Source organism: Acanthopagrus latus, chromosome 11 (assembly GCF_904848185.1).
Source record: "Acanthopagrus latus isolate v.2019 chromosome 11, fAcaLat1.1, whole genome shotgun sequence".
NCBI classification, from domain to species: Eukaryota; Metazoa; Chordata; class Actinopteri; order Spariformes; family Sparidae; genus Acanthopagrus; species Acanthopagrus latus.
The window spans coordinates 28,639,875-28,667,043 of NC_051049.1; the positions used below are offsets into that span (position 1 = coordinate 28,639,875).

At 40.6% G+C, this 27,169-nt stretch overlaps 1 protein-coding gene and 1 long non-coding RNA gene across 3 annotated transcripts in view; both read left to right on the forward strand.

The window, feature by feature from the left end:
- Window positions 1-1,756: 1,756 nt before the first annotated feature.
- LOC119029182 lies at window positions 1,757-2,983 on the forward strand. The gene is made up of 3 exons (XR_005077918.1): window positions 1,757-2,304; window positions 2,450-2,506; window positions 2,863-2,983. It is a non-coding gene; the product is annotated as an uncharacterized LOC119029182 (long non-coding RNA).
- A 2,086-nt stretch (window positions 2,984-5,069) lies between these two features.
- adcyap1r1b (adenylate cyclase activating polypeptide 1b (pituitary) receptor type I) overlaps window positions 5,070-27,169 on the forward strand; it is a 32,009-nt gene continuing 9,909 nt past the window's right edge. For both annotated transcript variants that reach the window (XM_037115829.1, XM_037115830.1), the window contains exons 1-4: window positions 5,070-5,338; window positions 18,041-18,180; window positions 24,471-24,573; window positions 26,546-26,659. In XM_037115829.1, coding sequence (XP_036971724.1) covers window positions 18,124-18,180; window positions 24,471-24,573; window positions 26,546-26,659 — 274 coding nt within the window. In that variant the 5' untranslated portion in view covers window positions 5,070-5,338; window positions 18,041-18,123. The remainder of the gene's footprint in view (window positions 5,339-18,040; window positions 18,181-24,470; window positions 24,574-26,545; window positions 26,660-27,169) is intronic.

Here is a 27,169-nt window from a genome sequence, read left to right on the forward strand (position 1 = left end):
GTTTGAGATGTTCTGTGATTTTCTCATGGCTGCTGTATGAAGACCAGACATAAACTGGAGTGAGGTTGTTAGACACACTGATGGATGGCGGTGTCCATCTGTCTGTTGGCAGGTCTGTTAGTCCAACACTTTGGTTTGGTCAAGGTTCCAAGTGGATGAATTTCAGTTACTCTGGTCATCCCCTGACTTTTCCTCCAGAGCCAACATGAGCTTGACATTTTGGTAAACATTGTAAAATAATTTGTATTCAACTAAAATCACCACTGTGCCTGAGTACATCCTCACAGAGCTGCTAGTATGGCTGTTGACTCTTACGGTGTGTATTGACCAAACAGAGTTTAATCATGGACCATTGTGTTTATTTGCCCCGTAACAATCAGAAAACCTTACTGGACATTGGCTGTAAGCTAGCTAGTAACAGCTTGCAAGATGTGTGTGTCTGTTTTTTTTCCATTCAGTTGATGCTCTCCCTAAACTCAGCACTCACTAGAGACTCTGGTTTTCTCTGTTCATCTAAAAGTTAATTTCCCCTCCAGCTCCAGTCAGCAGTCAACATTACAGATACACCCAATAATGGAGGTCACCTCCGCGGATCACTGCTGCTGTCAGGCTGACAAACACGAGTGAAGATAAATCCACTTTTTACACCCAAAATTTCAAAGTAATCTGTGAGCTCTCCTTCTATTAGTAAGCAGCTCCAGATCAGAGCAGAATCTGATGAGACTCAGGGTGTTTATTCTTCCAAAAGATCAGGCTGTGCACCCAGAGCTGGTCAGCTCCATGCAGCTGAACAATAGCTTTGCCCCTCGTTACATGTGACTTTTTCAGCGAAAGATGAAAATCAAATCCAATATGTGTAGTGTTAGAGGTCTTATTTTTGGCCATGAATAGTTAAAATGAGCATGTGTGTTAATATAATGTACAAGATCAATAAAAGTGGAAAGGAAATGAATGAAAATTGAGCTGAAAAGCACTGAGCAGATTACAGAACAAGTAGAAGTGGAGTTGAGATCTATAAATAGAACCTGCATGCATTTTAGCTGAAGGAAATCAAATTATTTTGCATTTTTCTGCCTTTAGATAGCCTTGTTATAGTACGATAAGCTCCTAAGTACCTCCCTGATGATACATAGTGTGTAAATTAGCCTGTGTGTCTCGTGGCGAGGCTTCCAGACACAGAGACGCTGTTGATTTAAGTTTCTCTGTTAATATAACAGGGACTGTATTGATTTAGAGGGTTCAGTCTGCAGCTCCCAAGCACGGATAATCAATCAATTAACACATGAAGTGTTTTTTCTTCTTTGTGCTCTGCTGTAGATATACCTGTGACCTATTGCTCTGTGCAGAGGTACCGGGTCAAAAACAGTTAAGGGACTTGTGATCAATCCGAATCTCAATAGTTTGCTAATCTTCAGCATGAAATTTGAATTGTAATTAGTTTCCTTGTGCAAATTAGAGCTCTACCCCATTGCTCTGCATGTTGGTTGGATTGTGTTTGAGTTGTCAGTCCACCCCCAACCCACACCCCCCGCCCCACTTTTCTTCACACACATCCTGAGCCACCAACCCCCCTTTCCCACCCCAACATCCCCAATTACCCCCCAGCTTCCAGCAGCAGCCGCACTCCACATCTCCTTGCATTGAAAATGGGCCAGTTGCTATGGCAACCCCATACAGCAGCATATAATTCCCCTGTCAGAATTCAAAAGAGGATCAATTAGTGATGATGTCACTGCGTCAAGAGAAACACTCAATCCTGATCACGATTCCTCCAGAGTGGCCAGCCGGGGCCTGTGTGCGTGTTCGTGCGCACATACATGCGTATGAGCTGTTTCTGAGACGTATAGTGATCTGAGAATGAAGGGAAGTAAGAGAGCGAGGATTGGTTCATCTTCTCTGCAGCTCGGAGTGGAAGATGAAGGCAGACTTGAGGTGCCTGAGTCACCAGTACATACTGTGTGGGAGGGCTGGATGATCGCAGAATGAGGAACACAAGTGGAATGAAACTCACTGACTTTCAGCATGAGGGTTAGGGTGAAAGAGGATTCAGATACTTCTTAGATTTCTGGCGCAGGAGAGGATCTTCATACGAATACTTGAAAGGGAAAAAACGAGTTGAACGCAGCGCACTTTGTAACATTACTTTAACAGGCAACAGAGCAGAGAAATATTCTGCACACGAAAAACAAACCACTGCCTGTTCTCTGACAGTGCAGATGGATATAATAACACACCTCCTACTCCTATAACCCTGCTTCAACTCTGTTACCTCCTTCCCTCCATCTTCAAGCAGAAGAACATAAAGTACTGAAGGCTGACATAGATGAAAATATCCTTTTTTTTTTTGCTAACCTGTATTCATTGTTCTTGCCTGCTTAGTGTTGATTATATGTATTTTTCATTTCTGGTAGGATCTGGATGATTTGTGTTTTGTGCTTTCTTCCCACAGGATCAACATTCCTGCAGTTTCACATTCCCATACAGAGTTTTGCATCAATCACAGAGGGTAAGCAAGTAAGATGGAGGGAATGAGAGAATATATTTTTAGAGCCACTCTTCTAAAGACCTCTTCCTCCTCCTCCTCTTCTGTTCATGCACTATGACGAATGTTCGTAGTAAGAGATTTGGATTCCCAAAAGCTATACAGTGTGAAAATTAAAACTAAAATCCATATGAAGTGTTTTAGTGGGATGTTCTTCAGAGCAGTTTCAGTGTTTCTCCGCAGAACCTTGACTAGAGGGATGACAATTCTTCCAATATGTGGTGTTTCACTGTCCTAAGGTTGCAGTCAGCTTTAAATAAATGAGGTTGCACAATTTGTCAGCACCTATTATTAAAGGCAAATTTGTTTCTTGTCCACAGGTGGCCACACAGGAAGGTGAGATGAAAAACATGCCTTTGCCTGATCCACGAACATTTTGTCTATTGCAGTATTATTGTCGATGCTGCTCTCATGTTGTGGAATACAGGAAAACAAAAACTAGCTTTGACTGCAGTGCTGGCACTTGTAGATGTGTAGATGTGTGGTGCTATTTCTGACACAAACTCTCTGTTGTATTGCCAAAACTCTACATTGGCTGTTTGGTCCTGTCTCATACTACATCACTACTTCACAGTGTATCAGGGTCCTATAGTGCATTCATGATATTAGAAATCAGTCTGAATAATCAATGAATCACATCCACTTCATGCAGCATTTGTTCACCTGTTTGTAAGAATGAATGTAAAAAGGGTTTGAACTTCTATCTGAAGTTCTGTCCTTTAAAATCAACTTCCTCTGTATCTTCTCATATTTGCAACTGAGTGCAACACCGTGAAGGCCTTTGAGGCAAGACTGTGTGAAAGATATCACCATTCTCACTATATCCATGATTCATCACACCTCGCTCCTTTCTGTGTCAGTAGGATTATCACCTTTAAGTTTCAAGTGTAAACTTTTGCATGCCGACTTCTAGTGACAGTTCAAAAATTGTTTGAAGCACGTCCGGGCCTTCAACATGTCAGATGCTGGTGGTAGCATGTTGAAATCGACGAAGTTCTCCTTTAAGGATCAGTTTGTTTATTTAGTTTATTGACTTTATACAGCAAAAAATAATTTTTCAATCCTGTTTGAGATCATTTTCCAAGTCAGCGAAGTCTCAGTTTGTCATCACACTAATAAAATATCAGACTCTGAAAATATGTAATTATAAAGATCACACAGCCAACAGTCCCATTAGTGACACCATCTTGTTGAATGCTCACCAAAATCAGTATCTTAAACATTGTAGAGCTGCTCCTGTGTATTAGCAGCTCAGGGAACTGACCAGCTCTCCTTTCATCTTTTAATTTATTGGAGATGGAAAATGATGTTTTAAATTGAAAAATGCGTGATTCACGGCACAATTTAAGCAGGTACAAAAACATCTTTTCTACTCTTTGTCTGCTTTTCCCACGGTCAGCGTCAGGTCTGGGTCGGGCTCGGGCTCAGGCAGAGAATCTAAACTCTAGTTGCAGCTCAGTATTTATTAATCACACAGTCGGTGGTTTGATCCCTGCTGTGTTGCAGGTTATTGCAGTATCTGCAAAAGGGACATTTTCAACCTCTACCTGGAGAATATTTTGCAGAATTCTGGTATGACATGGTCTAAATGTGAATGTGTAATCCTCTTCAAATGGACCAGTTTTGAATGTCTTTCCACTGGTAACCATAGCAGTTTATTTAATGGCACACAAATATATGATTAGTTGTAGAGGAGTGAATTAGGATTGAATCAGGAAATATGGCAGTGGGTGACTGCTCAGTATGATGTCTAATTTTGTATTAATTAGTATCTGACAATTACAATAATTGTAACTTTTCCATATTTCGTTTAACTATACTTGAAGGTAGAATAAACAGTAACTTGTGATTCAGTAATTAGTAATCAATTAGTTGTCATCATTATCTACTATATGGTCCTTAAATCAATTATTCAGGAATTATTCATTTATTATTAATTAACTATCAAGTTGTTCCCAATTAACTCCTTCCTTGCTCCTCAGTAACTACTCACATTTGTTAATACTTCATTGTAAACCATTGTTTTTTTCTAAAACTTACTGATAGCTGAGTGGAATTTCCAGGTGATATTGAGGCTTTGTGACAGAACATATTCATTTCTGATGTTTTTTAGTCAGCCTCTCATCCGTTTTCATATTTTCCCTCTGAGAGAATAAAATGATAATGGTCGCTGTCCGTGGTCCTGATCTCTGTTAAAATCTGGTGACCCGGTACAGTGACCTCTCTCTCTCTCTCTCTCTCTCACACACACACACACACACACACACACACACACACCCCTGCATGTTCCCCCACACTTCATCCATATCATCTTCTGTGTTAAATATGGTGTGACTGGATTATTTATTCAACACAACCCGTTCATGTCGCACATCTATCCTGCTAAATTGGATTTGCGCGCGAGAGAGATAAAGTGTGTGTGTGTGTGTGTGTGTGTGTGTGTGTGTGTGTGTGTGTGTGTGTGTGTGCGTGTGTGTGAGAGAGAGAGAGAGAGAGAGAGAGAAAGAGAGGGGGGGGGGTAGTTGAAATTCGCGGTGCATTCTTGTGTGGAGGGCGAAGCGAGCAGCCATCCGCAGGACAGCAGGATTGCTCGAAATATCCTCGGTGAGAATCAGCCGTTATCGGTTAGCCACGTTTCGAACGAAGTGGAAGTTGCGTTGCCAGGGAGCCGCTGGGGAGCCTCGGACCTCCACAGCCCGGTGAGCGTTGATTTGCCCCTTGCGGAGTGCGCAGCCCTCCATCAGCCCGGAGGATCCACGGCGCAGGATTTGGATTTGGAGAACCATCGACACAATGGTAAGATCTTGCTGAGGCGGATGCATTAGAATCGTGCCATAGCATGACGTTTTTTGCGCGAACGCTGGTGTCTTGAAGGGTGTTTGAGGAGGAGAGTGCATGCCGGGATCTTGCGGCATGTGTCGGCTGGGCTTCCCTCCAGTCATCGGCTCCGCAGCTTGCACAAATACTGCCAAACAAACGGGCTTTCATTGAATACAAGATTACAGACACACAGTGTGAGGTTTTTTTTTTTTTTAAACATACTGACAAGTAGGTCTATACATTTGTCCATATACATGAAGAGACTCAGCCTTTCTGTGAGTCTGTTTAGGCAGTGACTGAATGACTGAATGACAATGAAGTGGAAATGATATTCAAGCTTATAAATTAAAAAAAAAATGTTAGAGTCTGTGCTTACATTACTTCTACCCTTCTATATCTGTATGTCATTCATTCTGTCATGCATGCATTATACCAGCAGTGGATTCACATACTCAGGCCTGTAACGTCGTTTAAGGATGGAATTCAATTACCCGACAACAATGTTGATATTACCCTTTGTTTTGCACGTTGAAGGTTGTAGCATTTGGGCTCTCCTGTTCTTGAAGATCTATGAATTCCAGGCCTTTGGCTAAAAGCAGCGAGTGACCTTGCAATCAATCCTCTGTCTCCGAACCACAATTGCTGCTCTTCCTTCACTGCTGGGTTAAAACAGCCATTAAAAAAAGCCTTTCCATCACAGCTGAACAAGATCAGTTACCTGCAGTGTGTATGTGAAGGAGCTTGGCTTCCTTTCAGTGCCGTTCACCATGTGTTGTATGTTCATATTTGGCAAAAAAAAAAAAAAAAAAAGGTGTGTGATGGTGTGTGTGTGTATGTGTGTCTTCCTGCTTGTTGCTCTGGTTTGATTGATTGATAAAAGCACAGATCCTGTTGAGCTATTTGTTTACATTTCTGAATGCTCAGCTGCAGCTTCATTCATAAAGAGTGATGAATGAGTGGCACATCCGCCCTGAATCCTGAACCGAGGCCAAACAGCTGCTACAAGTCTGGTTCTGCAGGGAAACACTGATGATATCGGGGCGGCTGTGGATCCCGGGTAGAGACAGTGTCTTGTTATCTGAAAGTCTCTGGTTCGATTCCCCTGGTCTGCATGCCAAAGTATCCTTGGGCAAGATACTGAACCCCAAACTGCTCCTGATGTGCTGGTCGGCACCTTGCATGGCAGCCACCACCATCAGTGTATGAAAGTATGTTTGAATTACTGTTAGTCGCTTTGGACAAAGGCATTCACTAAATGCCCTTAAATGTAAATGAGATCAGTGCTTGAATTGTCTCTTCTTGGGAGGTGTTTTTGAATCAAACACACTGCTGAACATCTGTGAAAGCTGTTTATATGCCTGAGCATGTTTATCCAAAAAGACAACACTGTGAGAGTTACAGTTCAAATATCGTTCAGCGACAAACCGCAGAATCCTGTTTGGATTTGCTCGACTTGTTGGATACAAAGATCCATGGTACGTCATGATGTTGCTGCTGTTGGACAAACCATTCGCAGCGTAAGTGCAGGGGTAAGAGAGAAGCGCTTCTCTGCCCTCAGATCTCTGCGATGCTGACATTTAAATGGCCCAATTAGCCTTGTTGTGTTGGCTGGCCCGAGCAGCAGCAGCAGAGGATGGAGAAAAGTGAGAAGGGGAGGACATTAGGTGTCTGGCCCAGTCTCAGCACTGCAACCTTGTAACACACCCCTTATCATGCATGAGCCCATGCAAAGGTTCCTCATCATATAGACGAATGATAGATTTACCCCTAATGTTCCAATCTCTTTAGACACCATGTTTTTATGGCTAAAGCGTTCAGTCAGAAGGAAATATTCAAGATGTCTATCGCATCATTGAATACACATCTCCACTAAGGCTGTGAAAAGTATAGACAGTTCAAGACCTTGCATTACTTTTTCAGTACCTCATCTCATCTCATAATCTACCGCTTATCCGTGAGGGTCGCAGGGATGTAACTTTTTTGTAGCTTTATCCCCCCTTTTTCAAGGGGTCACGGTGGTTACTGGTTACTGTAGCCAATCCCAGTTATCTCTCTGGGAGAAGGTACACCCTGGTACAGGTGCACCCTGGTACAGGTGCACCCTGGTACAGGTGCACCCTGGACAAGCCGCCAGCTCATCGCAGGGCCCTCACTGGTGGCAGAGGCCGCAAGGTGCCAGCCACACATCAGGAGCAATTTTGGGGTTCAGTATCTTGCTCAAGGATACTTCGACATGCAGCTCAGTTCCGCCCCAAGGGAGCTGGGATTCAAACCGGCCACCCCCTTTTTTCAGTACCATGTGTTTAAAATGATCAGCTATTTGCAATGTATTCTGTCAAAAGTACTGAACCTGTAGAAAACTATGATCTACGATCAGAATTTTACCAAAGGCTGCTCAGACATTAACGTTAATACAAATGTGTTGGTTTGTGTTTTGTGACTTTTTCTGTTCCAGCACTGTGTGCAGGTTGAAACTGATTTAAAAAAGATAATAATTATCTTTTTTAATGTGCCCAGGACTTTTGTTTCCTTTGCCATGGTATCAGAATATGTAAATAATGTTTATTCAGCATAGTATAGTATTGTATCAAAATGTACAATTCTGGTATTATGACCCGACAGCAGATTTTCACCCATGTTGCTTCCTCAGACAGCCATACCTAATACAAAAAACATACATTTTAGTAAAGCAAAAAATGGTTCATCATTATAAGAAACATGAGCAGCCAGACAGTCTAGAAACCCAAATCATGTCCATAATATTTCCTTCTGAGAATTAAAATACTTTAGTACAGTAGTTGCATTACTGCATGCATAGAAAAAAAATATCAAAGAAGTGCCTGACAAATGTGACTGGCAAAACCATCAACATCAGCAATGTACAGTCTGAGAAGAAAACAGCCTGGCTTGAAACAGGCTGTCACAGGCAGAACAGACTATGTTACTATGTTGTGAGAAATACAAGGATTTAAGAGAAATATTCTTTCAAAAAATGTATAATGTATATATCCTGGGACTTCTATCTCCCTGATCCTCAGAGAGCACATTATCTATGTGGGAAGAAGCATCTGTGCGCAGTCTTTGCTACAAAACATGTCACAAGTATTACTATTTTCAGAAAGTAAGAAAAAGTGAGTGATTTAAGGTGCTTGATTAGAATGTATTTAACTTGCAACCATCTTTTTAGCTTTCACGTGTAAAATGTAATCATTCAATATGTATTTAGCTATGGCAATGCAGTTAAACATTCACTGAAGCTTATTTAAATTTGAAGACACTGAGCAGATCCCTCTTAATCACTTATGTACCGTAATGACTGTTCTAAGCGTTATGTCATTTCTGCCACTAGGGCTGTCTCAATCCAAACACAGCAAGAGATGCAGATTGATGACATCATGAAGAAGCGTGGGATCACGGCAGCTGTTGTATTCACTGTTAAAACACTATTGCCGACGAAAATCTGACATGACTCACACAAAAGTGTTCACAGGCGAGGTAATGTCTTAAAGTTTTTATTCATGTCACATTCACATTCGTCTACCTTCTGAAATCTCTTGACACACTTGTGTATTTCTCTGGTTCGACCATTCATGGAAACATTTGGGATATTTAACCTTTAATGTGGAATTGTTACATATTATTTCTTGAGGCCACCGACATGACATGATGTATATATGACAGTGCTTCATGGAGGTGAACTCTCTCCTCTTTTAATCTAATTTCTGTCACAGCAGGAAATGCACAGGTGTGACTCTATAGTATTAGTAATAAGTTGCGGAGCACTGGCATTATTAATCCTTGCACAGCTTATTGGGACACTTAATGGAATAAAGTCATCCATAGTGTTAGTAATTATACCTGTGGTTTGCTGCTATTGTTGATCATTATTAGGATTGCCATTTAATTTGGTTATCAAGAAAGACAAAGCTAAGCTTTGAGATCATTTGGTCAGTTGTGGCTGGTGTTAATCATCAGAGTGCAGCCACACTGAGACGATGCTGTCTCACTACTCACTGGGTCATGTTGGAACCAGAACGGTGACAAGACTGAGACTGAGGCATCGTCTGCTGCACAGCTCTGTCACTACGACCTGCTTCAGGCAGTGTGGTATAAAGAGGACAAGGTCTGCATTGCATTGCCAACCTAAGTAGTTTAGCGCCAAACCTAATCAAACGGTGAATAAAGGGCAGGGTCAAGCATGCTTGTTGCTGGTACACTGCAACAGTCATACTCTTTTTGGAACAATGTGTGTCCTTTCAGGAATCACTGTAAATTCGACCTATCCAATGTATATGGATGTGTTGTCTCTTACCCACATTGGGTGGAGCAGTTGCTCCGACAAGTTAGCTCAAAGACCTGCGCTTCTCACACAGATGCTAAATGGTACCTTCTGCATCTGAATGAGATGCCAAGCGAGATTTGATGCCTTGTGAATAAGACCAGGCTGGTTTTGATGGGAAATGCACCGACTGTCTGGATTATGCTAACTGGTAACTATTTTTTTTTTGTCTTAGATTACCATAGGTTAACAATAGGCTAATGTGCAACCAATGGTAAACTGACTGTATTTCTAGGCTGTTTTCTAGACTTAGTGGTCACTCAGTGCTCAACAACACAAGTCAGCTTTCACTCATTTCACCTATTCAGACACACAGACACTTTTACAGTATACACTGGGGACAGAGGCTATTATGCAAGTTGCAACCTGCTCACAGAGAGTGCTGACCATTCATTCACACTCGCACACCAACAGAAGAGCCACCAGGAGCTATCTTGGGTTCCGTATCTTGCTAAAGGACTTGTATCAATGATGTTTCCGACTGGGGGACAACCACTCTACCTCATATGCCACAGCCAACCAATGACCATGATCCCAATTCAGTATTGCATAAATGAATATAAAAGACCCACAAGCAGCACGTTATATCTTTCCTACCGGAGCTTATCACAAAAACTGTACAATACTGATATCTTGACTTCAATAATGGTTTCTGGATTATATTTTTTCAATACCAATTTTATGAAGTTCGTTTTAACAACGCATGACTTTACAAATGCACATGGTGAGCCACATCTCTTGGCATAACTCAGTGTTTTTCCTGCAGTGATGAGTTAGATTTACACCTAATGTGTTGAAATGTGGTATCGAATGACAAGTCGGTTTTCGATTCTCAATAGTATCGAGTATTTGTACTCAATTCCTGATTCATATGTGTGTGTCTTAGGGCGATGTGTCATGTTTTTTACACTTGTCCTTTATTTTTGCTCTAATGCGTCTTCGCCTTATACTCGTGACCGCGCAGCCCCCCTGGTGAATTGTGGGAAAAACGGGACAGGAGCGAGAAACCAGGACAGTTTTAATACTGTGTCTTCCTCAGACTCACTCTCTCACCGTCTGTGTAATAAGTGCACATCCCTCTCCCTCCCCAAAATAATGAAGACTAAGTCATGTCTGTGTATATTAATTCCTCCCATAATTCCTTGGGCTAAATATAGAGCCCGAGACTTGAGTGACTTACTGTGATATTCAGTGGGAATTAGATGATCCAGTGCTGGATTAATGCATTAGATGATGATTCTTGAAGCAGCTCGGACATGAATATCTTCAATTTTCTTTAATTTCCTGCAGAAAGGAGCAGTCAGTGTAGAGATAAGAGGTAGACAAAGAGGAAGAATGGTCGGGTTGAAAGTCTGTCAGTGAGTAGTTGGGGATAAGCTGCTACATGCCTTTACTCTCCAGGCCACAACAGCTGTCAAAGCCTGACCAGAGCATATCCCGAGGGGTGTCCCACATAACCAAACATGAAGACATACATCAAGGTGGTTCACTGACTTTCTCCCTTCATATTTTTCTCCCCTTGTCTCCCTAATGATGCATCTCATCGCAGAGATTCAAAGCTTATCTCTTGTCAGAGCTGCAGAGTTATAGGTGAGTGAGCATTAAGATAGCCTAGCTCCTCTTTTCCCATTTATTCCTGAGAGAAATAATTCCTCTTCTCCCAAGAGGAATCATTTCTCAGAAACAAAAACCCACACACACATTCCTGAAGACACCACAGATTCTCCTTCTCCTTCAGCCTCTGCGCTTTAACTTTTCCATTTCGTTTCCCTCTCGAGTCAAATATAAATTATTTTACTGGTGCCATCATGATCCTATAAATCCTACGATCCTATGTAAAGACCAGCGTCGAAAAAAAAAAAAAAAAGTGTGCTTGTGTAGTTTGGAGAGTGAACATGCGTGTGTGTTTCTTTAATTATGTGTGTGCTCTTCAGACGGAGCATCAAACATTACGTACACTCAGGCTAACAGTGTTGAACATGAAAGCCGCTGAGACTCATTAAGCCACTGATTACAGCTCGGGGAGGAGAGTCTTGAGCAGCTGCTGTGCTGACACACACACACACACACACACACACACACACACACACACACACACACACACACACACACACACACACACACACACACACACACACACACCTGATTTTTTTTTTTTGAATTGATGGTAACTATAAACTCTGTATGTACATGAGAGCCTGACTGATATACTGATTGCCTGATTTTATTGGCCGATCTCACAGATACATCAGTATCAGCATATAAGTTTTCCGCTAAGCGCCTTAATGACTACCTGTTCCATTTTGCAGAAAAATATGCTAATTTATATTTATTACATTTCCAGTGAAGTTTATTGTTAAATTGTAAGATATCCTGCCTTCATGAAGTGTTTGATCATCAACAAAACATGTTACATACAATATCATGTAAAGGGTACTGGTTTATATCAGACATTTTTTATCCCGATTATTGGTATCAGCCCCCAAAATCCAATCTTACTCAGGCTCATGGTCAGTGACCCTCTAACTATGTCACTTTTTTAATGTAAGAGAGATGGGAGCAGATCAGTGTTAATGAATCATTTCGGAGACAGTATACAAAGTTAGAGAGTTGAGAGTTGTATCAACTGGAAAATACCTATTCAGGTGGTGCATGAGTATTTTAAAAATCAACTTAAAGGAATACGTACTTTGGAAGAATATTGGTCAAGAGTGGAATTTCCTATTCCCGATTATCAGTGTTGGGCTCCAAAAATGTATTCTTAGTCAGGCTCTAACATCCATGCATAGCCTGTGTGTATCATTATCGATCACATCTGGTTTAAAAGCTGTCACATTATTTTAAGTCGTGGAGGTGCAACTTTGTCCACTTGGTTGTAACCACACTTGTGGGTATGACCGTGTCTTCTGTGACACACCTGAGTTGGACTGTGTAAGACAAAAGACATTTTTTCACCATGTTGAGAATCCTTGTTTTCGCAGTTAGAGTTTTGCAGCACCTGGATAACGAGTGTGTGTATATTTTCATAATGATTACTTTGAAAAAAATCTGGGAATGTCTTGGTGTTGTTGAACATTTGACATTAGAGTTTTAAAAAAAAAAACAGCAACTGTGAAAATGTGTTTCAGCAGAAGGTGGACTTTAAAAATAATATTTTCAATTCAGCCACTCTTACACTTCCCAACCACTGTGCTTTTCACAAAGCCTGATTTGTTTGTTAAAATGGGAAATCTTCATTGATAAGATTACCTGAATTCATTCAGCCCATGTTCATGTTTGAAAGAGCACAAATCCAATCATACAAAACAAATATTCAGATGAAAAAGATGTATTATTTATTTGCTTGTAAAGTAATTGCTTTAAATGCCTTTTAAAGCCACTGTACAACAACCCATTCAATGACAGCAACATTTTCGGAGTGCTTACATAGTCTCACAATCTGGTGTGCTGGGATGTCACACGAGTCAGTAGCTCATGAATATGAAATTGCAACGTAGATGTGACACAACAGGTAAACATCTGCCGCTACCGTCAATGAATGTCATCTTATTTAATGATAGGCCTATACTGAGCCCTACTCTTTCATTTTTTATTTTTTTTGTTGTTGTAATAGTGCTTCATTTGGTGTAAATGGAACTGAACGCAATTTAAAGGATATTCTGGGGAAGCCGTTAGAGCTCAACGCTTCATTCAGAGCCACTGTATTATTCACCATATTAGCATTTTATAAACAAATATTCTAATCAGATGCATTTGTATTCATCTGTATTGTGAGCAGTGGAAGCAGCAGTAAATCTGCATTTGACAGATTTGTCCACAGGGGGGTGGAGGATGGGAAGTGTCAGCTGTTACATGCTGGCTTGTTTGAGTTATGGTTACACTATCTCTGCAAATATACTTTACTCTTTACTCTCCATTTCTCATTCACTTAGAATAAAGCCTGCATGAGTGATGAATGGGACAAACATCAAACATCAAGCCTCTTTTTTTTCTCTTTGGGTGTCTGTGGCACATTCAAGTACTAATATGTTGGCATGGAGGGTCTAGTCTGATTTTGTTCTTTAATGTCTTGGTGGAATTTTCATACTCCTGTGATCATGTGTTTAGCTCCACTAGAGTCATCGGTCAGAATTTACTTTTTTTCAATAATGATATCCACATTTGAACATTTCGCCGACAGATACACTGATGCACTGTGTTTAAAAATGGACAACTGGTTTTGCAAACGCTGTGCCATTACCTTGTTTGACTCTTTAAAGTGAAATTCTCGCCAAAATGCAACCTAGGCTTTTTTTTTGTGAATGTATATGAGTCAAACCTTCATGTAAAAGCATAATTACGATGAAAGAGGCACTTTTAAGATTTACCGTATTTTCGTTTTCAGGTCAAACTCATTTTCGATGGGAGTGCTAGGGGCAAATCAGCCATAGCATCAAAATCGCTATTTTTAAAACACTAAGAAGGCTCGACACAACATGAAACTTTGCTCGTAGTATCACCAGGGTCTCTACACATGAACACCAGCATTGAGAACATTGTTTGTGTACAAAGAGTCTGCTAACCCTTAGCAAAAAGTAGTATACTTGAAGTTCATTTCATTAAGTATGCTTGAGTATAAGTATAGCAAGTATACTATGGACCATGAACTTGTAGTGTACTAGAAAGCATACTAATGTAATTCTTCTTCGGACTAAATTGGAACATTTTAAGGTTATAGAAGTATACTTTAAGTATACTTTATAAGGTCATTTTAAGTTTACAGAAGTACACTTTCAAGTATACAAGTACCCTCGTCTGTATAATACTAGTGTACTAGTATATACTTCTAGTCCACATTTTAGTTTATTGACATGTACATTCATAGTAGGGGTAGTACCTCAATATAAAGGTGTGTAGTGACTAACAGTTTTATTCTACTAATTTATATGTAAACAAAACTCAATTACTTAATCTTATTTGGCACTTCAATAAAGATATACAAACTATTTGAACTTTTAACTTCACTCATCACAGCTATAGACTTGACATGTATTAGTGCACAAATCAATAAACCCACAGATGGGACGTCTCTCCTGGAAAACACCCCTTCACTCATGGCGCCAACATTTTTGTCATTTTTATTAAGTCAACACAATTTAACCACAGAACAAGGATGTGAATTAACCCCCAACTGTCTTACACATCATCTTATTCACAACCACATTCACGAACCATAATTACACCAACAAGAACAGAATTTCTTTGCGCCACAGTCCACAAGGGGTGTTACAGTTTACTAAATTACAAGTATAAGCTTTAGTATTAAAGTCTAAGTATTAATGTACTTAGTCTTAGAATATTCTTTATACTTTTCAGTATAAGCCAAGTGTACTTCACTATACTGTTCTCAAGTATATAAAATATAGTATATAAAAAGTACACTTCAAGAATACTGCCTCAGTTTTAGTATAAGATAAGTATACTTGTAGTACACTTGAATAAACTACTTTTTGCTAAGGGAAAAAGAACGTACTCATGTTAGCAGTGGCTTGTTCCACTGGCTTCCATCATGGCGGCCGAGAAGTATCGATGTCAGAATGTGACGTAACATGGAGGACAGTTAAGGTGGACAGCTACTGTCCTCTGGCAACAACTATCCACGCGATATCTCACATGACTTTTCTTTTCATGCTTTTGATTTTAGTAGTGTGTCTTGTATGAGGCTCCTTTTTCAACTTCAAGGTCATTATTGTTTTAGTTTTGTGTACGAGTGCAATATCAGTGAAGATGCCCTCTGTGAACTCCGATTTTCAATGTCAGGGAAAGTGCTTTGCATATAGTTTAGCTTTCTCTTTTCTTCCCCTTGTCTCTTAACACTCTCAGTCTGAGCTGTCTCCCGCTGAGGCAGCCTGATATACAATCAGCTTTTTGGTGGTTTGTAACATGTGAATGTTGTATTTCTTCAGAAATGAATTAATGGCTGTTTGTCCTCAGGCACTTACCATGAAAGCTTTTCTTTAGAAGAGCATCAGCAGCCTTTATGTTGGCCTTGGCAGTGTGCGGCCTCCCATTCATGTCATCTCTTGTTTTGTTATTTTTCTGTCGTGTGTGTGTGTTCATCTGTGATTTATTCTCGCAAAATGAAGGTCCTGCTTGTGCGTGACTGTAATGCATTAATATTCAGTATACATTGCTCAACTTAAATGTGTTTAGTTTGCATCCAGAACTATTTGGCTTTAAATGGTTATAAACACTGAACCTGAACTAAAGTACATAATGAAATCTGAGGGATTCTATTTACAGTAGAGCAAAAGAAAGAGCAGAAGGAGGTTCCAGGTCCACGTGGTTCACTTCAGTTCCAAACTCAGCAGCTCTCTCAGCTGTTGCTCCTGACAACGATAGGAGGTGGGGCTTGTTGCTGGCTGTGTTTCAGTGGAGTAGGAATGCTAAGCTGCCAAGCTCTCCCCGTGGGACAAGGCCTGAGCCCTCAGTCCTGTCACTTGGCTTTACTTGTGCGAACCCCGTGGGCTTGCAGAGTCAGGCTGCATCCATGAGGACACGCTGGTACATGAACATGGGCTCGTTACAGACAGGCAACATGACATGTTTGTGTTCACAAACAGTTTGAACAGCCAGGCATTTTAAAAGCGGACACTATGTTGTTAGTGAAAATGAAGTTTTTTCCAACATCATCTCCGTATAAATTAAAAAAAAATTATCATTCACTGTGCTGTTCATAGTGTCTAAAGTCAGTGATATTATTTTCACTGTCAATTAATCTCACATCTGTTTTTTGTGATTATGTGATCATTTGGTACACAATTTCAGAAAATAATTTTTTTTTGGGGGGGGTAAACACTTTTCTGTTGATGGTGGCGAATATATGCTCTCAAAGACTGTGTTAACTATAGCAGTGTGCTGTGTGATATAAGACAGCTTTTTAGAGTTGTCTTTCATTACCACCTGTGCACTAATCATGCTGTCTAATCAGCACCTGTCAGGTGGATGGATCATCCCAGCTAAAGAGAGGTGCTCACTGACACAGATTTAATTTTATTTAATTTGATTGTATTACTGGCTGTGTACATACATGTGTAAAAACCTCTGTTTGAACAGAATCAGCTAAGAAAATTTTGTTTAGTTTAATCTTAAGCTAAATATGCTCTTCAGTAGATCATTACAGGAATTATGGGCTAATTCCTGTAATGATCTACTAAAGAGCCTTAATTTATCAGAGTTGATTACCATGTAGGGATTTTGTTTAATTTTAAATGATCGTGAATGTGTCTGCTCTTAAAACTCCTTAAAAATGTGGTTATAGAATTATTCTATTTTTATACATTACATTCATTGATTCATTTTACCTTTTTCCTGATCTTGTATTCCATTTTAGCTGATTGTTGTTTTCACTTATTTTCAGTGTGCAGTGGTTGAATGTGTATGATTGTATTGTGGCCTCTGTCTTGGCCAGGTCACTCTTAATTGAATACATTTTCTCAAAAATAAAAGTCTCAGATCTTTGACACCAGCTCAGTAAAATTTGGAGCGAAAGCAGAAGTGTTAATATTAATGACGACTGAATGTCTGTATCGTGCTTTGCTGGCCAATTTCTATCTTTCTTTCCTTCTAATAACAGCACTGCTAACAAGCTCTACATTTCCTAGAATTTCTTCACATTAAAAGCCTGTCGGTGGGAAGAAAGCAGAGTGAAATCAGTTTGCATCAGAGGAAACATTCACAGCTCATTGTGGCTCACTGTCAGTAAATAGTACCAATTCTTCAAATAGAAGCAAAGGATTGAAACTAGACTCCAAACAGAAAAGATTTTATCAAGTTAAGAGAGCTGACAACACCATGCTTAGTTTGAGGGAGGACACCATCATAATCCTGCTACCGAGCAAAACTACATTAAAGTGTCTCTAAACTGAGCCCCTGCTGCGAGGACACACTGGAAATTGATGTGGTCATGGCTCTCGAGCATATCAATGTGATTAGATTGGACAGTTTGTGGTCCTGAAGACATCTAAAAGATGAATAATTTCTTTGAGATGATACTCTGACTGTAATGTTTGAACATTTTCACTTCTATATTCTGAATGACTGCACTGACTGAATAAATTAAAAAGTAAAACTGTTTACATGTACCACGTGTTTACCTCAAGGCAATCCCAGATCCAAACAGAGTTTAAGGGAGATTTTCTAAACAACTTCTATTGTTACATTTCTGAGTGCTTCCAGTTTGGATTTGCTCTACAGAGACACTAACAGACACTTAAAGAGAGTTTATGTAAGATACTCTCGTGATATATGTGTCCTGGTGAGATGTAACATAGACACCCATATCGTCTCGTGTTTTTCAGATCCCGAGGTGAGCCGAGGTCCTGTTGTGTCCATCTGTCAAATTTTAAGAACTCAGAGGAAACTCCCGACTGAGAAACTCGAAATGTCTGCCGCCAACATCAGTCCGCTGATTTTCACCCTCCTCCTGTTCCTCTCCTCGGTAAGCTAAGCAATTCCTCCTTTATTTGTACCTTTAAAGGGTAACATCTCTAATGTGCCTTCAGTTTCTGTCAAAATGAGTATGCAGACTTGCGCATATGCAGCTGAAACACTCTGCTCAGCTGGTCAGCAACAGGTGCAGTTGAACATGCATACATTCAGTAAACAGGGGTCAAGGCCTGATTTTCAAGCACTTGCACAGTCTTTCACACAGTTAAAGAAACCATATGGAGTGTGTACATCAATAATTCATTGATCAGTGTGTGGCAGGAGAGATGAATAAAGACGCATTCTCATCATTTATTCATCGTTCATTCAATATTGTTCCTGTCTGTTCAATCTGTGGGGAAGGAGAGAGAGAAGGCTCTTGCTAGAAGACACCTCTTCTACTCTCTTCCATAAGAAGCTGTGAGGGAAGAGATCTTTTATTACTGTAGTTAAATGTGAGTCATCGCCCTTTGGGCTGAAGTGTTGTCTGAGAAGCTAAGAGATGAGACGCGGAGAAGATTTTGGATGACAGGGAGTGGCATGAAAGGGGAGGAGAGGGGAGACTGGAGATAAGTTAGTCTTTTGACTATTGGTATGATACACTCACATGGAAGGCCACATTCAAATCCCTTTTTTTTTCACGTTTTTTTTAAATCCATCTTCTGTTTAGAAAACGTAACACTAGGAAACCTTACACACTGAGTCCAGCAAAAATGTACAATATCAATCAAAAAGGAGTCATTAAGCAGTGAAGATGATTTTGTGTTCCTCTTACTGCCTTCAATAAAGAAAAAGAAAATACAAGTTCTATCTAACTCTGAACACAATTGTAAGGAGTTGCACCTGCTGATAAGGGAACCGCAGAATTGTCCAGATTGACTCCAGATATATTTTGTATGTGTGTCAGGTCCAGTTTGATATGCCCTGACCCTAAAGGCTGCAAGCTATACTGGAAATTGTTTTAATTTTACTTTTAATCATCAGAAATGTAATAAATCACCTTCTAGCCTAAATGTGTGTCATTCATCTTTTTTTTTTTTTACAATAGTCTGTGCAGGCCATTACCCTGTTCTTCAGCCTTTTGACTGATGTAGTACAAGCCCAGTGATTGACAGATAAGTCAACAGCAGATTTTACAGCCCCTTTCACAATATCAAGACTTTGAAAATTTGATGAAAGAAAAAAAGGAGGTAATTGAAATGCACACATTCCCAGCCATCTAAGCAGAGTGGATCTCTCTGAATGTTCTCACCCAAAAAATCCACGTATGTTCCTAATGTGTCGAAATTCATGATGTTATAAGAACTGTTTAATTATCAGGGACTGATCACTAGAAAGCTGTGACATTAAAGTTTCAAACCAATTATATTTTAATGTATTATTTGTGTGTCAAATGCTAGGCCAAACGATGTTGGTTAGCACTGAAAATATTGTATCTTATCTTGTAAGTTTCCGTGAACAGTATAGCATGATAGAATATAGGCCTCCAAAGCACAGTCAGTTATGTACGTGCACTGTGAAGCTGATCATGCTGGGCGAACACAGTTTGACCTAATTAAATATGGTGTCGTGATTTAGGGCAGAAACATGTGATATAATTAGAGGTGACAGAGAACCAAACACAGATGCACTGAAACTGTTTTAAAACTTTCCAAGACTCACCCAGTGTGTTTGGTTGCCCTTCTGCTCCAAACATCCATCATTTTAACAACCCTGCGGAGTATGATTCATGGGTCAGAAGACTGGATGTGTATCTGGTCTTTAATGTTGGTGGTCCAGGTTTAAATCACAATAATCAGTCAAAATCAGTGTGCTCAATACCTCTTAAATTATCAGCAGGATAACACAGATTATATGATCAATGCAGGTTTTTCAGTATCTAACCAATGACACACGTTTCCTGAAAGTTCTGTGAGGGTTCAGGGGCTAGAGGTATCTAATATACAGGTTTCAACCGTCTTCTGCAGGGATGGTTGGGATTGTTCTTCTGGCAGGCCTCTAAAGAGGAAGAAAGCCAGAAAAAAAAGATTTAGAAAAGTAGATTGAAGTACAGTACTTTATGTTGCAAGATGGACTTGAAGTTACTGAGGCAGTAGAATTGGTTCAAGGATCTGTCATCTGCACAACTCTGTTCCACAGAAGCCCTCTCTCCTCTATGTTCTTGATGTTGTTGATGCAATGATTGACACTGAAGAGGAATGTTTGTCAGTAAAAACTCTGATGCAGCTATTTGGTTCCTTTTCCGGTGGACATTGCAAATTTTCTAAATTCTTAATGCACAAGAAAAAAAAGAAATGATGAAAAATGTTTTTAAAAAAGGCTTACCAATGTGAATGAATCCACCTCTGAGTCCCCAGCCCCTGCTTCCTCTATGGAAGGCGTGTCAGTGGGATTGAGGAGATCCTTGAAGTATTCCTTCTACCGCCCGACAATATCAACAGCTCCCCACCTCCATCGTAAACAGTGTTGGTGGAGGGCTGCTTCCCCCTCCTGAGGTGCCGGATGGTTTGCCAGCATTTCATCGAGGCTGACCGGTAGTCCTCCTCCATGACCTCCCCGAACTTTTCCCAGACCCGAGTTTTTGCTGCCTCAGGAGTCCCCCGAGCCAACCATGCTCGATAGGACTCCTTCTTCAGCTTGACAGCATCCCTTACTTCCGGTGTCCACCACCGGGTTACGGGATTGCCATGACAACAGGCACCGGAGAACTTACAGCCACAGCTCCGAACAGCCGTGTCAACAATGGAAGTGGAGATCATGGTCCATTCGAGCTCAATGTCCCCAGCCTCCCTCGGGATCTGGTCAAAGCTCTCTAGGAGATGGAGTTGAAGACCTCCCTGACAGAGGGTTCCGCCAGACGTTCCCAGCAGACCCTCACGATACGTTTGGGTCTGCCGAGGCTGTCCAGCTTCCTCCCCTGCCAGCGGATCCAACTCACCACCAGGTGAGCCACACCAGCTTGCCGCCTCTCAAGTCCAGCCTCTCTCAAGGAGTTGGGTTCCAGAGCCCAGACTGTGCATGGAGGTCAGCCCGACTATCTCTAGCTGATACTGCTCAACCTCTCGCACTAGCTCAGGCTCTTTCTCCCCCAGCGAGGTGACATTCCATGTCCCCATGGCCAGAGTCACCGTCTGGGGATAGGGTTGTCGGGACCCCGCCCACAACCGCCACCTAAATCACATGGCATCGGCCTACTGGCAGCGGGAAAAGGTTCAATCCCCTGTTTTAGGTGGATGTACCCCTGTTTTAACAACCCTTGTTCACACGCTAATCTGGGTGTAAAAATGGTATCTGCTCTCACATAAATCACAAACAACTAAAAAATAGCTGTCTGACTCAAATTAATTTTTCATGAATGGCAAGTCATGGGCAACTCTGCTGCTCGGTAGGCAGAGCTATTGCTGTGTTTTTTATAGTCTACGTCCTGTTAATGTATACAGTCACTCATGCATACAGTACACACACACACACACACACACACACACACACACACACACACGCACACATTATATTTTTATGTTGCCACTTTTCTCTAGTTGATTTATTATCTAATATGGAGCCCCAGACATGACATGGTCAAAAAAAAAAAGTTATTTTTAACACATGGCTGGTCTAACTTTCACAAATTTATCCTTTCTGAGAGTGGATAAAAAAAGTGAATTTTGTACCCAGCTTCCTAGCTATTTCTGACAACACACATGCTTGAATTTACTCACGTTTGGCACAGCGTCGAATGGGGCTAAGTTAGTTTGAGGTCAAGAAAGTAAGTTTACCCATACAGAGTTACGTTAACGTTAATAAATTCAAAACAGTTATCGTAAACTTACCATTTAAACCTCTATCCGTGCCTCTCTGGCGGAGTGAAGAATCAGGCGTGAAGTCGAAACAGAGTCGTTATCAGCAGCCTCTTCATTAGCCATTGGTGCAAGACTGAAACTTGAATTTTAGGACAATGTGCGGCTTCTTAAACTAAAACCTATTTCAATATGCAGTCTATATGTCATTTAAAATTGTTGGAATGTTTTAAAAAATGTCATATAATCTGAGGCACTAATAACATCCTGAAAACATTTTCAGGCTTTCAGAATGTTCTTCCACATTGTTGGAATGTTTTATAGAAGAACATAACTCACCGGCATCCCAAAAATGTTGCTTTGATAATGTTTTTCCTTTGCTATTATGTAACATCATGGGAGCGTTTTATAGAAGAACATTCCATAATCTGTTACTTCTGTTACAACATCATCACCAAAGCATCTTCAGAATGTTGCACCTAAAACATTCTTCCTTTCTTAACATTCAACATTTATAGCAACATTATTTGAAATGATAAACATCCTTATGTTCTTTGAACATAACAACTTAAGAAGAACTTCTAGGGAATGTTAGCCAATATTGTGGGAACATTCCCTGCTGGCTGGGAAGACAATAATTCACCACTTCACTCAGCCGTCTTCCACGTTATTGTTTCTGTTGTATTCATTGACAGTTTTACAACAATCCCCTCACAGTTTTTGTAGTGAACAATGATATGAATTCATATTTTTCTCAGTGGACAAAATTCTAAAGGATACTTAATAAATACTAAATACTAAATAGTGTTTTAGAACACTACCAAATATAAACAAATATATAATCAAATATATAGTATGTAGTATGATCTCATCACAACCCTTCTCTTCCTCTCCCATGCATTTTATTTTTCAGCATTTTTAAACTTGGAAACATATCTTAATATTCCACTATGACTAGCCTAATCTGAACACTGTCATCTATAGAGACATCCCAACCCCTCCCCTGTTGGTGCTGCTATTGTTGTGTGACATCAAACAGCTGTTCTTCATGAAGGTGGGGTGGATGCATTTGCCACAAGTTAACTAATAAGAATTTCATGTTTCAGTTCCGTTTTACTTTTTTTTTTGGTAGGATTTTGAAAAATGTCCAGTTCCAGGTGTTCGACGACAGCATTAGACAAGAGGGTAGAACTGGGGAAGATACCCCAACTGGTTCTGACTGAGAACCCAAAAACCGCTTGACGTGGTGGTGACTTGTCAATGACATTGTAGTCACGTCTTACAGTATACGCTGCTTTATCGTCTTTTTTAGTCTAAATTTACAAAATGAGCAACACTCTGTGTTGAACACTTGAAACTAGAAATTGAGACCATAAACTTATTGGGAAACTTTTTAGTTAAGTAATACATCGAATGAGAAGTAGGATGATTTCTCATATGCTTGCATACAATCAGACTTCTTTTGACACCAGTGCACTCACCCCTTAATTGCCATAATTAAAGCATGGCTTTACTTTTCAGAAACAATAGAAAGCACAGATAATAGACCAAACTAGTGTCTACACTGTAACAAATGGTTTCAGATCCAATAACATCCACTCTCATGTAATAGTCAATCCAACCATCTGTGCTTTCACCATCAGTGTATTCAGCTCAAGTGTTTCACAGCCGAAATGGTGCTGTTGCTAGAGAGTGCAGCACATTAATCATCCAGCATGTGTCGGCAGTGTCGACACTTCCTCCGTACAATGCCCCAAACCCGCTGTGTCTCTATTATTCTGGTAAATCTTCAGTGCGTGAGCCCCCAGCAAGTGCTGCTGACGTCAGTGAATAAACTCTCAACTGCTCCTCTGCTGCACCTCGTAAAACTGTGACGTGACGTCTCCTGGACTGACGCCAGCGCAGAGACATGAGCTTGTTTTCTTACCAAGTATCCACCTCCATCACAGCCAGTATAAGTGGACAGTCCCCCATGTCTGGAGTCGTATCTCTGGCTGTCGCTGTGATCCCTGACCTTGTGTGTGCATGACTTTAAACAATCTTCTCTGTGTGTCACTTCTTAACAGACAGGAGTAACATCTGCCACAGTCGGGTGTGAAAAGTGCAGGTCTAAAAGCCTTTTCTGCCTTGTACTCCGCAGAGTAATGCCCCTCCTCTGGGTCAGTAAGCACGGGGAGAGTGCCAGCAGCTCTGAGATGGTTTGTTTAATTGGTTGAGTGTTTAAACAGATCCCAGAGCTAAGACCTCTCCCGCACTGTGGTGTGAACTGCATGGTGAAGCTAATGAAGCAGCCTCTTCCAGTTTACCTATGGGTCCTTCCACTCTGCTCTGATGCAATCTTCTGCCACTTGACTCTCTCTCTCTCTCTCTCTCTCTCTCTTGCTCTCTCTGTGTGTTGTGCATGTTTCTCTCTGTGTGTGTGTGTGTGTGTGTGTGTGTGTGTGTGTGTGTGTGTGTGTGTGTGTGTGTGTGTGTGTGTGTGTATGTGTGTTTTCATGCTGTTTTCCAGGTTTCGAGCCAACAGGTCTCTTCAAACTGTGTGATCAAGAGGGAGGAGGAGAAATGCATGGAAATGATTGCCTCAGACGATCCCGGGAACGATCCAGACTTTGGTAGATTTTCTTTCTTTGCGAGTGTTTGTTTAGCCTTTAAACCTTCCCCTCACGCTCACCACTATTTTGTTGATGTTGTAACAGTTTAACAAAAGCTAATTAAAACAATAGTACAAAAATATAAAATGGATTAAAGGAGATTAATAAAATGTATATCTACAGGGCCTTCAAAGTGAGTGTTGGATAATTCCACAAGTCATAGTCGACTCTGACCTGCATGACTGCGATCATTAGAAAGACTTTGACTTCTTGTGAAAAACTGCAGCAGGGCCAGCAGAGAAATTCAGCAAAGCAAATTCATTATTTTGTTTCAACCTGTGGTTCCATCTCCAGAGCACGGGAGGGGCAGAGGCTTTAATTGGCAGCATCTCATCATGATGATGATCCTGAAAATCAAAGATGATCAGTGAGACAATGAGTGGCAGGCGTCTCTCTGGCTGATTATATCATGAACAAAGGGAAGATCAGACTGAGCGGGAGGCCCATTTGTGCCACTCTCATTCTGAATCTTGTCTGGAAAGGAGTCATCCTCTAAAAACAGAGCGACAAGGAGTTAAATGTACTCCTGTACCATGTGCACATAGACAGAATACGTAAATACAGTAGCGCAGAATGCCATATGTCTTCTTTTTCCCTTGTTGTTTCAAGACAAGCTGCATGTTTTGGAGGGAGAGCAGTTCTGCACTGACCCTCACTGGTTAAAAATAGTTCCCAGTGTGGGCTGGTACTCTCATCAAATTCACATCACAATTTCCCAGGGCCCCAAGTGACATCTTCTTTTTTTTTTTTCAACACAGATGTGACATAAGTCACCACCAACAACAATAAAAACAAAAACCAACACAACACTAAAACAATACATCACGCACCCTAATAGAGGCACATATATTATCACGACCTTTATCAACAGACCCAACAATCTAAATACATAACACAACATTCAGGAAAAAAAAGTAGAACATACAAAATTATAATACTTTACAATACCTAATCTTTATACAGTAATTGAATTTGTTATACAGCAGAAATGTACTGTGTCTCAGGATAAAAAAGAGAGAGAGAACTAAAAGGCAATTCAATATTTTGTTTAATTAAATGAAGAAAAAAATTCCAGCCGTCATCAGACTTTATCCAGCGATCCAATACTTTTTAAGGGCATCATTACTTTCTGCAGCTGAAAAATCCTCTCATTTAAGAGGCTAGAAGCAGCATTTAATGGCTGCGTGAAAAGTTACTCAAACAAATAACAAAATAGTTGGAAATTTACTTTATTTTGATCAACTAACCAATTAATCAACTAGTCGTTGCCTCTCTAGTGTGTACTGTGGTTGGTATTCCCTCTTCCAGTCAGGTTCCCACTAGATACCTGCAACTTAACTACATTATGCAGGAGCAGCTATGTGATGCAGGCTGGCTCACCCGATTCTGATCCCACTCATTTGCTTATCAGGTGGTCACAAGTGGCTCAGGCTCTTTTCAGTGGCAATTACAGTATTTAAGCATTCGAGCATGACTGTTTAATTTCTGTGGCCACCTGCTGGACAAAACTGGTAACAACAATTCATCACCATCAGATTTGAGATATTTTAGGGAAATGTTCATTTGTTTTTGAGTGGCATCTCTCACATGTATGATTAATCAAACGACCTGATGTTTACAAGTGACATTTGATCACAAGTAGAACTCCAGGTGTGAACTGACGCACTGTCCACTTGGGACTGAATCACCCAGCATGGAGGTTGATATGTTAATAAGTCTGAATTACATCTGAATCAACTCTTGTAGCCCAGAATATGTTCCTCACAGCAAGGTCGTGCTCATAACTTACTCACTAGTAGTTTGACACTTATTAACCTGCACAGGTTCTACTAGTTGAATTAGTTACGAGCAAGACCTCACTTTAGACCCGCCTCCCCCCCTTTTTTTTAAACCAATGTCTGACTCACTGTATTTTCTTCCTGTCTGTCCTCAGGCTGTCCATGGATGTGGGACAACCTGACGTGTTGGCAGCCCGCCAGGATTGGTGAGGTGGTTGAAGTCAAATGTCCCGAACTCTTCTCTCAGTTCATGAGTGAGGAAGACTATGGTCAGTAATGAAGGAATGTAATAATCTGCTTGAACATGTCTGTTGATTTGTGGCAGTTGATGTCATTTCAATGAATTGCTGTTTTACTGTGCGGAAATCTAAGAACTGCATATCAATGAATGGGCGCGCGTGTGTGTGTGTGTGTGTGTGTGTGTGTGTGTGTGTGTGTGTGTGTGTGTGTGTGTGTGTGTGTGTGTGTGTGTGCACAATTTCCATGTAATACTGACTCAAGTCTTAACTTTTGGTTGAAATGTGGACATTTTTCAGTAATTTTAAGGTTAAAGTTAGAACGAAAATAACACTATGCAGCGATATACCTCCACCAACAGTCTCCTTTAATTCAATAAAGCCTAATCAAATATTAGATTAAACACAAATCACAAGAAAACCCTTTTATAAACGCCCTGACAAACAAACCCTGACACATTTTAGCAGCTATCTTTGTTGTATCTCTGCTGTGACAGTAAACAGTGTGCCTTGGTCTTTTCTTCTGACTGTTATGTCTACATG